At 36.3% G+C, this 13,345-nt stretch overlaps 3 protein-coding genes and 1 non-coding gene across 10 annotated transcripts; 1 reads left to right on the top strand and 3 right to left on the bottom strand.

The window, feature by feature from the left end:
• Positions 1-987: 987 nt before the first annotated feature.
• On the bottom strand, positions 988-2,422 carry LOC100791365 (ABC transporter I family member 17). Its single transcript, XM_006584847.2, has 3 exons — positions 2,193-2,422; positions 1,596-2,107; positions 988-1,519 (listed from the first exon to the last, which is right to left on the bottom strand). The coding sequence occupies exons 1-3, from the start codon at positions 2,206-2,208 to the stop codon at positions 1,265-1,267; spliced, it is 783 nt and encodes a 260-aa protein (XP_006584910.1). The 5' UTR covers positions 2,209-2,422; the 3' UTR covers positions 988-1,264.
• Positions 2,423-2,756: 334 nt separating this feature from the next.
• Positions 2,757-6,021, top strand: LOC100787823 (ERAD-associated E3 ubiquitin-protein ligase component HRD3A). The gene is made up of 4 exons (XM_003530916.4): positions 2,757-4,262; positions 4,345-4,668; positions 4,769-5,011; positions 5,630-6,021. The coding sequence occupies exons 1-4, from the start codon at positions 2,772-2,774 to the stop codon at positions 5,843-5,845; spliced, it is 2,274 nt and encodes a 757-aa protein (XP_003530964.2). The 5' UTR covers positions 2,757-2,771; the 3' UTR covers positions 5,846-6,021.
• A 579-nt stretch (positions 6,022-6,600) lies between these two features.
• On the bottom strand, positions 6,601-12,457 carry LOC100800003 (protection of telomeres protein 1b). Of its 7 annotated transcripts, none has more exons than XM_041017957.1 (14): positions 12,236-12,457; positions 11,975-12,116; positions 11,811-11,874; positions 11,635-11,713; positions 11,444-11,516; positions 9,808-9,944; positions 9,289-9,478; positions 9,146-9,210; positions 8,882-8,970; positions 7,930-8,211; positions 7,794-7,837; positions 7,629-7,690; positions 7,335-7,487; positions 6,601-7,078 (listed from the first exon to the last, which is right to left on the bottom strand). In XM_041017957.1, the coding sequence occupies exons 3-14, from the start codon at positions 11,852-11,854 to the stop codon at positions 6,875-6,877; spliced, it is 1,422 nt and encodes a 473-aa protein (XP_040873891.1). In that variant the 5' UTR covers positions 11,855-11,874; positions 11,975-12,116; positions 12,236-12,457; the 3' UTR covers positions 6,601-6,874. The 7 variants fall into 7 exon arrangements, with proteins under 7 accessions (XP_040873891.1, XP_040873890.1, XP_040873893.1 ...); XM_041017956.1 differs by having other exon boundaries at positions 11,811-11,864; XM_041017959.1 differs by having other exon boundaries at positions 11,449-11,516; positions 12,236-12,456.
• Positions 10,112-10,206, bottom strand: LOC113002484 (small nucleolar RNA snoR113). The gene has a single exon (XR_003268043.1). It is a non-coding gene; the product is annotated as a small nucleolar RNA snoR113 (small nucleolar RNA).
• Positions 12,458-13,345: the final 888 nt, after the last annotated feature.

Below are 13,345 nucleotides of genomic sequence, written 5' to 3'. Positions count from 1 at the left end.
TAGTTAATTGTGGAGCCTTTACATGATTTTTCAAAAGAAAAAGGATAATGATGAAAGTTGCCCAAACTAATGGTGATCCTTTTCCATGGCTTATTTTAACATTGAATATAGATATTTGTAACAATAAGCAAATTGAAAATGATTTTGGTTCCAAAATTTTGAATGTAGGTCAAGTTTATCTTTTGTTGAAGTCATTACCAAATTAAGTTGTGAGAAAAGTCAAAATGATGCTAACTGGACCCGGACAGGAAAGCGGTGTCGCGTAGAATGGTCCCATCGAACAAACTTGTGATGGAACTAAGCAAGAGCCAAGAGGTGTCTAATGTCTTTAATCTTAACTCTCTACTCTCTAGTATGTCTTTCTCACCACCATCCCAGACGAACACGTCCTTTTGCCATTTAACTCGTAATATAAGAATTCAAAATTCATGGGTTTTGTCGGTCATCTTTCATTTTGTGGTTGCAAATTCACGTGAAAAGTTTTGGCGCAAGGAGCAACAAAAAGGTCTTGTTTATCAAAATTGGTTAGAGATAATTAACGTCTTTAAAATGTCGAGTCTTATCCCAAAAACATCACAATCAATCTGTTTTAGCTCAAGTGGATGGAATTTGGATCCTTTAAGCCCGTCCCGGATATTTTGATATTTGAAAAAATTACCGGGATGTGAAGAATTCACCTGCTAAAAAGGATGAATTCTTTACTTGTTCTTAAATGAGACGATATTTTTTTTATAAAAAAAATTAATAGCATCAGACTCCGGGTTGTATTGGTTGAATACATTTTTTTTTATAAAATTAATTCACTTATAGACCCCCCAACTATACTCCACATAATTGTTTAATTACACACTATATATATCAGAGTTTGATGACGTCCTCCACTAACTAGAGTCTAGAAATATTATAGAATAAATTTATTGTATGGTTTCTGATCCGGGATTAGTGGGACGAGAACTTTCTTCACGAAACTTGTACCAAAGAGTACGCTTACATCCAATTGGTTGTATTGCAAATAGAAAAAACTGTGGACAATAGTTTTGTTTTGGTGAAAAACGAAATTCCTATTCTATAGTAGCATTTTGCAATATCATATTGGTAACTAAACCTCCACTATCATAAAATCATATATATGTCATCAACCTGCACGTCTTGAAATTAAAGCAACATATGTGGAAGATAATTGATTGAAAGATATGAATCGAGGAGAGGTGAACATATATATGTGGCCGATAAACGAGCAGGTGCAAGTAGATTTATCTTGGCTTTAAGAACTGAGTTGAAGAAACCTCTTAGCCATGGGATGGTTGGCCTGAGAGAGATTATGAGGGTTGAGAACTTCAACAATTTCACCATCAACAAGCAGGCACACTATGTGAGCGATCCTTTGGATTTGCTTGATGCTATGAGAGACCATGATGACTGTCATGCCCTGATTCTTGTTCAGCTTCACCAGGGCATCCTCTATGTTTTCTGTCGATATTGGATCTAAGGCACTAGTTGGCTCATCCAGCAACAAAACCTTTAAATTAAAAAACATACAAATGAATAAACAGAAAATGTTAAAAGAGATGGATGTTATGTTATAATTAAGTTACCTGGGGTGAATTAGCTAAAGTCCTAGCAAGTGCAACTCTTTGAGCTTGACCGACAGAGAGTTCAGCCCCGGACTTATCCATGAAAGAAGCATCCAGGTCGGCCATTAGAAGCAACTTGCGCACCTCATCATCGCTTAGCTTTTTCCCTCTGAGTTGTGGTCCGTACCTCACATTGTCCGCAACGCTGCCTTCAAAGAGGGCCGGGAGCTGAAAGAGCATGGCAACGTTACGGCGGAGAGAGAGGACATCGAGATGGCAGATGTCTTGGGCGTCGAGGAAGACGGAGGCGGAGGGTGGCTCCCAGAGGCGGTTAAGGGCCCTCAAGAACGTTGACTTGCCGCTACCACTGGGGCCTATCACTCCCACGATCACACCCTCTGGGATCTCAAGATTTATGCCTTTGAGGATGGGAACCCCATCCTCCGAAACTCTGCTGAGATTCCTTATCAGGAATTTGGGTTTCGCCTTTCCATCGCCATCACCGTACCCATCCACCTCCAACAAGCACTCATCTGTTAACACAACCAGTAAGAAAGTAAGTAAGTAAGAAAGATCGAGTTGTCATGTGAATTGATCAAGGTGATGGACGCTAATTACCTAAGCGAGAAGACATGATTGCTAGCCGTGAGCGACAGAGAATGAGAATGAGAATGGAGAAGATGACACCATCATAACAAGTTGAAACCAGAAACAGCCTGCCTCGGTCATGTCAGATTCTTCCTCTGGATCACTCCTCCCCCACATAAATCATTTTTATATTTACAATATGATACTATTTTAAAAACAGCTCATTTTCGTCTTCCAACCAATTCACGTCCTATGATTTTAACTTATAATTACTGCTCTTGAATTTACATTAAATATTTGCAAGGAAAATTCATGCAATTCATTTTTTTTTTAAAAAAATATATATGAAAGGTTTTCTAGTTTCTATAAAAAAATAAATGAATAAATTTTTTAAATAAGAATAACAAACCTTTCTTTTTCCTTCCTCCACCAATTCTTTTTCTGTTTAAGAAAAAAAAATTATGATTTTTTTTAAACATTACATCAGAATCTTAATTTCGTTGTGTTTAGAAGTGTCAATAAAAAATAATAACAGCACCGTAATTTCGTTGTTATGTTTGAAACAAAAATATACAATATATACAACAGTGATAATTATGTGAGACCAAGATGAATTTCAATGGGATCAATAGCAGATCCCTACTCCCTGGGCAAAGTGATCCGCAATCTGAAACTGAAAACAATTGGGCTGGCCCAAATTTCACAAAGAAAGATGAGTTAAGCAAGGTGACATGGCAAATTCCTAGTGGAGCCGAAAACGTGGCAAGCGAAGTTGAAGATTATAATTGCAATAATACCCCTAGCATTGCATTTCCCATTCTGTTCGCGATTCCGATTGTTGTGATCCGTACAACACAGCACAACACCATGGCTGGCCCCAACCCCATCCCCAAGTGGTTGTTTCTCTCTCTGACTCTGATCCTCAGTCTCTCTGTCTCCGTCGGCGCCCGCCACTTCGTCCTCGTCCTCTCCCAGGAAGACTACAAGGACGACCCCCCCGCCGATCCCGACTCCGCCGCCGAGTGGGACGAGTTCGGCGACGGAGACTCCCACAAATCCGAGGACGACCTCGACCCCGGCTCATGGCGCCCCATCTTCGAGCCCCCCGCCGGAGATCCCCAACCCCTCCCCGAATCCGACGCCGCCTACCACTCCGCCGTCCACAAGCTCATGTCCGGCGACCCCGACCTGATCCAGGACGGCGCCGCCGAGATCGGCGCCTTGGCCGAGACCGGGCACCCCGCGTCTCAATCGGTGCTAGGGTTTTTGTGGGGAATGGGGCTTTTGAGGGAGCGAAGCAAGGGGAAGGCCTTTCTGTACCACCACTTTGCCGCGGAGGGTGGCAACATGCAATCGAAGATGGCATTGGCATACAGCTACACGAGGCAGGACATGTTCGACAAAGGTGTAAATCTGTATGGCGAATTAGCCGAAGTGGCCGTGAACAGCTTTCTGATATCGAAGGAGTCTCCTGTGATTGAGGCGGTTAGGCTTCACAACGGGGCAGAGGAGAACAAGGAGGCTCTTAGAAAATCCAAGGGTGAAGAGGACGAGGACTTTCAGATACTTGAGTACCAGGCCCAGAAAGGGAATGCTGCTGCCATGTACAAAGTTGGTCTCTTTTACTACTTTGGCCTCAGGGGTTTGAGGCGTGACCATTCCAAGGCCCTCTGGTGGTTCCTCAAGGCCGTGGACAAGGGAGAGCCTCGATCCATGGAGCTTCTTGGAGAGATCTATGCGAGAGGAGCAGGTGTGGAGAGAAACTACACCAAGGCCTTCGAGTGGCTCACCCTTGCTTCCAGGCACCACCTCTATTCTGCCTACAATGGGATGGGGTATTTGTACGTCAAAGGCTATGGAGTTGACCAGAAGAACTACACCAAGGCCAAAGAGTATTTTGAGAAGGCTGCTGATAATGACGAGGTTGGCGGCCACTATAACCTTGGCGTCATGTATCTCAAGGGGATTGGAGTCAATAGGGATGTTAAGCTCGCCTGTAAGTTCTTTGTTTTCGCCGCTAACCATGGCCAACCAAAGGCCTTCTACCAGCTCGCTAAGATTTTCCATACTGGTCTTGGCTTCAAGAAGAATATTCCTTTGGTTAGTAACTTAATCTGTGAGGACTAGCCTAGAATTTTAACCCAATTTATGTGCTAACAGTTGTAATTTTTCCTGGTTTTAGGCAACTGCACTTTACAAACTAGTTGCAGAGCGGGGTCCATGGAGTTCTTTGTCTAGATGGGCTCTAGAATCATACTTAAAAGGTGATGTTGGCAAGGCATTTATGTTGTATTCAAGAATGGCTGAGATGGGCTATGAAGTGGCACAAAGTAACGCTGCTTGGATTCTTGACAAATATGGGGAACGCAGCATGTGCATGGGTGAATCTGGATTTTGCACTGATGCAGAAAGGCATCAGCGGGCACATTCTCTGTGGTGGCAAGCTTCTGAGCAGGGTAATGAACATGCTGCTTTACTCATTGGAGATGCATATTACTATGGTCGGGTATGTGGTTTGGCGATGGATGAATTCAATTTAAGCCATTGTGCTCTCTTTTTGCCTGCACCTTTTCACTTTCTCGTGTTTCCCTTTTTCCTTCTGCCAGGGTACTGCCAGGGATTATGAGCGAGCTGCTGAGGCTTATATGCATGCTAAATCACAATTGAACGCGCAAGCCATGTTCAATCTTGGATACATGCATGAGCATGGCCAAGGACTTCCATATGACCTTCATCTGGCCAAGCGTTACTATGATGAAGCTCTAGAGCATGATTCTGCAGCCAAGTTGCCGGTCACGCTGGCTCTTTCAAGCCTGTGGGTTCGTAAGAACTATGCTGACAGTTTCATGGTGAGTTTCTTTGATTTACCTACTGCTACACTGCATAGTTTTTTTATTTTTTGGAGGATATATACATCATAGTTACAAAACAATAAGCGGAAGTTGACAGTGTTTTAAATACGTTGATAGTTTTCTTTTCATGGTATCTCAGTTGCCTGTTGTAGTTTGTGTTCAATTAGGATATGTATTAATATAATATATTATCAGTAATTACACAAGAATCTTAATTAACGGCCAATCGAGCAGCTTGTATTTCTTCAGCAAAGCTTTGATTTTTGCCTTTTATATGCATGTCACTGTATTTTCCCACAATGTATTGGACAACAACTGGCATATTTGGGTTATACCTTCACCTTGTTTAATATTGAGAAATCACTTCACCTTTCTTTCTTTCTTCCTTCAATTTTATTGTATATATGGCCCTAAGGTTCAACAACACGGACAGCAGTTATTATATTTAAGTGTTTTTTCACTGATTGAAGATAATAAAATGTTTATTAACCTGTTGCCAGTAGCCTCGTTACTTTGTCATTATTTTAAACTATTTTCTGTAATCCGTAACTTGCAACAAGATTTTTCTCACTGTTCTAGATCCTGATTGCAGAGTGTGCTTATTGTTTTTATTAGGTACAGGTAATTGATTCATTGCCTGAACTGTATCCTAAATTAGAAGCTTGGGTGGAGAATGTGCTTTTGGAGGAGGGAAATGCTACAATTCTGACCCTCTTTGTATGCCTCTTAACTGTGCTGTATCTACGTGAGAGGCAACGAAGGCAAGCTGCCGTTGCAGCTGGAGAGGTGGCTCAGCCAAATCGCCCAAATGAGCTTGGTGCACCCATGTAGCTATAGGCCAAATTGTACCATAGGAACTTATAGCTAACAGTGGAAATAAGTGCATTTGTAGATATTCATTTGTAAGGTAGGAACACGACTTTCAAACCAGTTCATTGAACCTCCAAAATGAGAGCAAGTTGTAAGATTTTGTCTTTTGTTCGAAATTTATGAAGAAATTTCACTAACCAGCACAGATTTTATTTTAGTTCAAAACTACTTTCGATTGACACTGATTTCAATCCCGAAATTAAATAAATAAATGGATCATTTATCGATTGACACTGATGATTTCAAGTTTCCACTTCAGATGATAAGGATCCATTTTGCTAAATATTGAGTCTGCGTTTATGGTAACATGTTATCGTACGAAATTTGCATAATTCATCTACATTATTTACATTCAGATCAGTTATAGAGATCTTTGTCTGACGGATTTATTTGTACAACTCGAAAGTTTGCTAAGTTCATTAATTTGAAATTAAGATTCAAAATATTCGAGACAATGGTATTAGCCTATTCTGTGAACCTGATATATATCAATATATGATTAAATCAAAAATAAAAATTATCTAACTAAAATATGTATGTTAAGATAAAAAAATTTCAAAACAAATACACCATATTATTATATAAAATATCAGCAGAAAATTGTTTAAAAAGTTTATAGTTCTTTAAAATATATTAAACTTGATACCAAATTAATGACAAATACAATTCTAATTTTTAAATTTAAATCATCAAAATTAACTTTAGAACGACACAAGTTAATAAGACAGCATGGTAATAATCATATTAAATACTTGACATATGTACATGAATACATTTCTCACCAAAATATACACTTGTAATATAATCTGCACATTTCATCTGCACATTTACATTTAAACTACAGTATATAAGAGCCCTGGAAGATAACAAAAAATGAGTTTCCAGGATTTCTATGTACATGAGCGCATTCTATCTTTCTAACCAAAATATAGTTGCATTTTCTAGGATACCTATAAACACGTCCTACCACATATTGCCTTTAAAAGAATGTCATGTATCTCCCACTATTTTGGTGTCAAATATTTTAAAGGTTCTACTGCTCCATACATCAGTTTTGGAGACACAAAATGACTTGAGACAAACACAAACCCATGGTGGATTTCTTGGAGCATCCTTTACCTCATTTACTCCAAGTAATATGTTTAGCTTCCTTGTCAACTCATCAATGTCCGGATAACCATCAAAAAGAACCTCCTGTCATTTATCATGAACAGAAAAAGGATAAGCTAAACTATATACGAACAAATAAATAAATAACTAAATAATTAGGCACAATTATAATCTTTTTTGTATGTCTAGTGTGCATAATTGCCAAGAATACAAATTGAAAACAGTAACATCCACTTAATAGTGAAGTATAATAATCATTTGAGTAGAAACTATAAGTGCCTTAAGTATAATTGGTGTCAAGAATCCTAAAATCAACAAATTAGTTAAAATTTGTTCTAACCCCATCCTTGGCAGTTACAAAAGCATGAATTCTAGCTGTTGAATCCTCTAGTGTAAGCCGCATTCTATATTCCCCAGTACTAGATAACAGATTTTCAGCTTGGCATGGCGTTGCTGCTACCACTCGAACAACACACTTGAATTTAGCAGTCACCTACAACATATGAATTTAGTTAATAATAATTAATAGTAGTAGTAGTAGTAGTATTGTTGATATAGGTAAAAAAAGACATGAATCAATAGGGAGTTAGAAGTTAAGAGTGTGGGCACAAGTGAACAAAATAAAGTATACCACCTCTGAATGAGTGAGGACAGTCATTAAAGTAACAGGGATAGCATGATCTTGATTAACTTCTTCTGTAAGGATAAAGCATAGTGTTATCCCGTAAAAAAATCTCAAATATGAGTCATAACTTTCAAGAATCAAAGACTTAATACTAGTGCAACACAAATGAAATACCTGTAATAAATGAAGGCTTAGGGAATAGCCACTCTTCAGACAACCTGGTCCAACATAAATAAGACATGTGTAGAAGTTTTATTTTACTGATATAATATATCAAAACTATATATAATAAAACTAAATTAAAAACAACCTTTGACGTTCAACAATCAGACCGTCCTCATTTGGTGTATATTGAAGCTTTGATTGAGGGGTAAAAACGCCGAGCCATAGTCCATCAACCACCTTAAGACGCATATTCATAAACTTGACCCATTTATCAACATTTAAAAGGTGTAAATGATTTTTCACAAGGTCTGCATCAAACGTCATCCTCAAGATGGATCCAACAACGGGCAAAGTACATAAAACCTCTCTTGACAAAGGCAAGGGTTCTAGTTGTAGAGGAAGTGGAGAGTTAATTTCTTCTTCAAGCCTGCAATTCAGAAACAATCAATTCAAATTTCTAGTAAGATACTCTCATAAATTAAAATATTATAAGTTATACACAAAACATATAATATTGTAAAAAGACATTATTTAAATAAGCATGATTCCAATATAAGGTAGCATTTGCCGCACAAACTGAATTGAATAATTTTGTTCTATTCCCCTTGGATTCACCCTTTTTAGTGGAATAAAAATTGACATTTTTAACCATAGTTCAGTTCTATTCCATTATTCATAAGTTATGCTTCACCCTATTTTAACTTGTTTGCCTAATGTCTACCCAAGTGATGCTTTTGATAATATCAATAAAAAAAATTATCCAATCAAGAACTTTACAGTTCTTGGCATGCCATTAACACTGAATCACTTGTCAAAACTCCATTGCCCACAATTCAGTACAAAAAAAAAGGACAGGAGATAATTGGAGAAGATTGCACAATTAGAGAAGAAAATATTATCGGTATTTTTCCTGTGTAGAAAACAATAAAACACCAACTATGACATTGTTAAGCCTATATCCAGCAACTTGCCATCGAAAAGATATCATATATGGAGAGTACTAGAAAACACCACTGTTTTAGTTATAAGAAATGTCCAGTAACAGACATCATCACAATTTTAACCAAACATGTAAAAGTAAATTTGTATCAACTCACTTTGAACATATGACATTTGGTGGAGTGTTAGTACCATCCCAAGCAAATATAATCCACTCATCTTTAGCAGCCTCACAAAAATGAAGGATCTAAATGTGGACAAGAAAGTCAAAGTATTAAGAAGGATGAAAATCTTGACGTGGTAACAACTAGAAAGTAAGACTCAAATCTTATAAAAAGCTCATGCATTTGAATTAAGGTATTTATACAAGGATCTTTGAAACTCTATGCAAAATATCAGAACCAGAAGCACAGCTTAATCACCTTGCATGCCAAATTAACAGAAGTTTCTTCCTTGATTTCTCTTAACATGGGGAAATTACATGAATCTAGACATATCAAAATTTAGCATCAAGTTGAAAATAAACTGAAAATTCAGGTTATATCAAAGCTGAAATATAAAATACCTTCGTGAGGCTGAAAATTCATCAGCCATTTTCTAAGCTTAACTATTAAGCTCTCATCTTCACGTATGTGGTGAAAATAAGAAGAAACATGATAAGGATCCAAATCATCACCATCTTTGCCTTTATATAAACCAAAAGATGAAAATCTCTTATCGAAAGTAGCATTTACTTCCCCTTTAAATGATTTTACCTACAAAAGATAAAATAAAAAATTCATAGTAAAAAGACATAAGTTTATCTAATATCTAGACTGGATGAAATTTATTTCCATTCAAATTGCAGAGTAGGAAACAAATGAGCATAGAGTTGACACTCAATGAGATCTATGCAGAATTATGAAATAACATGTCTGCCTATGAATGCATATACATTGAGTGGTCAATGTTAAAGTCTCTTTTAAGTCTTTATTATGAGAAACATGTATATATAAAAAAAAAAAAAAACCAAGAGTCAAGAAAGGACCAGAAAACCACAGCAAACAAACATATCTCTACATACAGAGGTTACTATCAGAAATACCTCAACACAACAAAGCACAATTACATCCCCAACAGCAGCAACACGGGGAAGTCTTTCTACATTTTCCTCAAAAATGTTAACAGCCATGGCGATTTGGTGATTTGTTTCATCAATTATTCTCATGCAACAACATAAATCTGCAAAAGATTTTTATATAAGATAAACAACAATGGCAGGAGATATTACATGCTAATAACTTGGAGAGACCTCAAACCTAAAGTAAAAAAACATGGAAATTATGAAGACTCAAAGGTACAAGCACGTAACATACAATATTTTAAAAAAATGAAAATAGTGAGTGACGCTGGCTCAGAACACACTTTCACGAAAAAGCTCATCAATCTACTACCAAGAAAGTAAATGGCAGCCATAAGTCCGGCCTTTTAATCATCATTGCCAGTGAAACTTTGTGGAGTGAAATAGAAGAAATTTGGAGAAAATTAAAAAAAATTAACCAGTGCCCTTGGATTTCCTTGGAAAGCCCAAGTCAAGAATAACGCCAATCAACTTGGCTCTCTGGCCCACAGATCTACTAAGATCTCGTATTTGCATAAAGTCGTAACCTTCCCGCGCGCCCTTTCTCTTTCTCCTACTCATTCTGAATAGGGGTCCGTCTGTTTGTAGGTATTGTTTGGGATTCCCAAATTGGTGTTGCGAATAAAAAGGGATGCAAGTGTATGAAAGCTTTCAGTAACAGAGTACTCTGGATTAGGGAAACTTCAAACCCTAATTTAGAAGGTTAAGAAAGACCGTTGACCAGTTTTTTGGATTATATTTTGCCAGTTACTTTGATAATAATTAATATAAAAATGCAAGTATTTAAGAATTTTAAAATCATAAGAAAAGTTATATAATTTAATTTAACATCATATAATATAAATATATTTATTAATTTAAAATTTATAATATTAAAATAATACAGAGACTATGCCAACTTATTTATATGTTTTGTAATAATCGATTTACATAAATAATTATGGCATGAATATATTTGTTTCATTGTGTTTTATTAACTAAAATATTCATTGTAAAATAATTAAAATAATGTATAATCTCAAATTGATAGAAAAAACATAATATATATCTATATTTAATATAAATAAATTTGATTAATAAACCAATAAGAAATGAGTTTAACAGAACGGAATAATAATTCATAATGTAGCGAACCAATAAAATATTTTATACAATATATTTATTTCTTTTTCTACTCTTTTAAACAAGCATTGAGAAATCTCTGCATTTTTTCTCCTTATTTCAGTCTGTTTAATACTTAATTTTTACTTGAATTTTCTTTTTTTCTTTTTCATTCTTTATCCAATACTGTCAATTAGTTTCCTATGGAGGGGAAGGAAAATAAAATGATACATGGAAGCCAATTTACCAAAAACCAAGAGTTTTCTTCTCAAAGACCAAATGAGGGGAACGATTGTTATGGCAAATTTACCAAAAACCATTAATTTTAGCATGGAAGCCAATGCCAAGTTACCATTTTAGCATGAAAGCTATGAATTTTAAACCAACAAAACAGACGTAGAGATAATTAATTATTCCGGCCACACAGGAACTAAATATAGCTAGAACAAGGCATATGATAGCAATAAAGCATGTCAATTTTTCTTGGCAATGAACAAACCCCACATCTGCTCTCTAGATGCACCCCTGGTCTGCTTTGCCTTCCATCTTTCCACAATCTCATTGTAGTCTTCCTGAAAGTAATGAATCCAACCGTAAATTAATGATTATAACAGAGAAACAAATGCCATAAAATACAAATACGTATCACAAAACTATCTTAAAATCATAATGAGAAAGTAAGAAACCCACTTCGCTGAAGTCACGAATAAAATCGCCCTTCTTGTTCTCAAGGGCATCTAACTCCTGCTGTAGTGTATGTTTCAACGAACTAAACCACACAAGTAATAAGGTTATTAGTACTCTAGAACTTCAAGTATAAAAAAAATGCAAATACTAAGCATAGTATATCATAAGGACAGACAAACCCGATCAGTTCGATCCTCAGCAATGACATCATCAAATCCAGCATCCTCGAGCATCTGTAGATGACTTAAAATACAAGGAGATTGTCAAGCAGAAGAAATGTTACCGAAATCAAATGGGTGAAAGAGAAGCCAGATGATGTCGCTAATAACACAGACAACCATACCTGCCTATACGCTTTAATGTCATGGGGATAATATCCTCCTTTTTTAATGTACTCATCAAATTCTAAAGATGGACTTCCAGCACTTTTGCAGTAATCTGTAATTAGAATTTTTCCTCCAGGCTTCAACCACATGTAAAATGATCTGAATAATATTGGTTTCTCCTCAGCATATCACATTTAATATAATGTATTTCATGGTACTTCAAATAACTAACAATTTAAACAAGAAGAAAAAGAAAAAAGCAAAGCATGGTTCCGTACTTTGACGTGCAGCATGGTGTCTCGTCGAGTGTATATTACATCAAATGTATTCTCAGGATATGTTTTTTTATAGCAATCCGCACAATCAAATTCAATTCAACAGCGTAGTTCAGTCCAATAGCACGTTCAATAGCAAGAGAAATCAAATTCAACTAGCGTCGGCTGAATCGCCCATCACATTCGGAGGTCTGAAAGCACTTCCGAACAGTTTCTCTATATTATTTAAGAGTGAGATTAATTTTTGTTCTAATATTGAAGCCCGTTGCCCCTTATTAATTTTATATAATATATCATAGAGATCATTCAAACAGAATTAATATTTTATTACTTAAATAACCTTATTATTAGTACAAAATTATTAAATTTAAATGAATTTCGTATCGGCTGATATATATAGTCATTGAATGAAATATTTCTTTCCTACACCCAAGTCACTAACAGTCTAACACTATGGGAGATAGTAATTAATAAGCAATTAAGTGAACAAAATTAAGGAAAGCGACAAAGACGTAGTTATGACTGGGAGAAAAAGCGAAAAGGAAGAGCAGAGTAGAACCAAAAACAAACGTGACAAACCCACAAAGCATTGTCTAGGGCACGGCCGACACAGCACGAGTTAGTGGGAGACAATTTCAACTTTCTCCTTCTCTCTCACAAGACTACAGTCTACTCCATCTGACAAAGACAAGACTCACCTTGTTCCTTTTCTTTTGTAAAATGCATCATCTCTCTTTCTCTCTGTCACTGCCTCATTCGGCATTTCCCCAACTCACTATTTTCTAATACCATTTCCTTCTCCCATGCAAGTGCGTGCATACTTTAATTTTTTATTTTTCTGGTCATTATCCGTATGCCTTAATTTCTATACTTATTATGGGTAAACAAAGTTTATATTTCTAAAATGCTACTTTTAAAATCTTTGGATTTTCTATTCATTCAGATAAATGTTGATGTTGGAAGAATTTATTAAAATTTTGAATGACATCGATCTGTCATATATATTAACAAATATATTTTTCTGTTTTTTTTCCCCTTCTAGTTTGTATTTGAAGGCTGCATTTTTAATAAGTCATATATACATTTTGATCGATCTATCATATATATCGGAAC

This window comes from Glycine max, chromosome 8 (genome assembly GCF_000004515.6).
Source record: "Glycine max cultivar Williams 82 chromosome 8, Glycine_max_v4.0, whole genome shotgun sequence".
Taxonomy (NCBI): domain Eukaryota; kingdom Viridiplantae; phylum Streptophyta; class Magnoliopsida; order Fabales; family Fabaceae; genus Glycine; species Glycine max.
The sequence above is the reverse complement of the archived record's forward strand: the minus strand, read 5'-3'. Positions and strand labels throughout refer to the sequence as shown.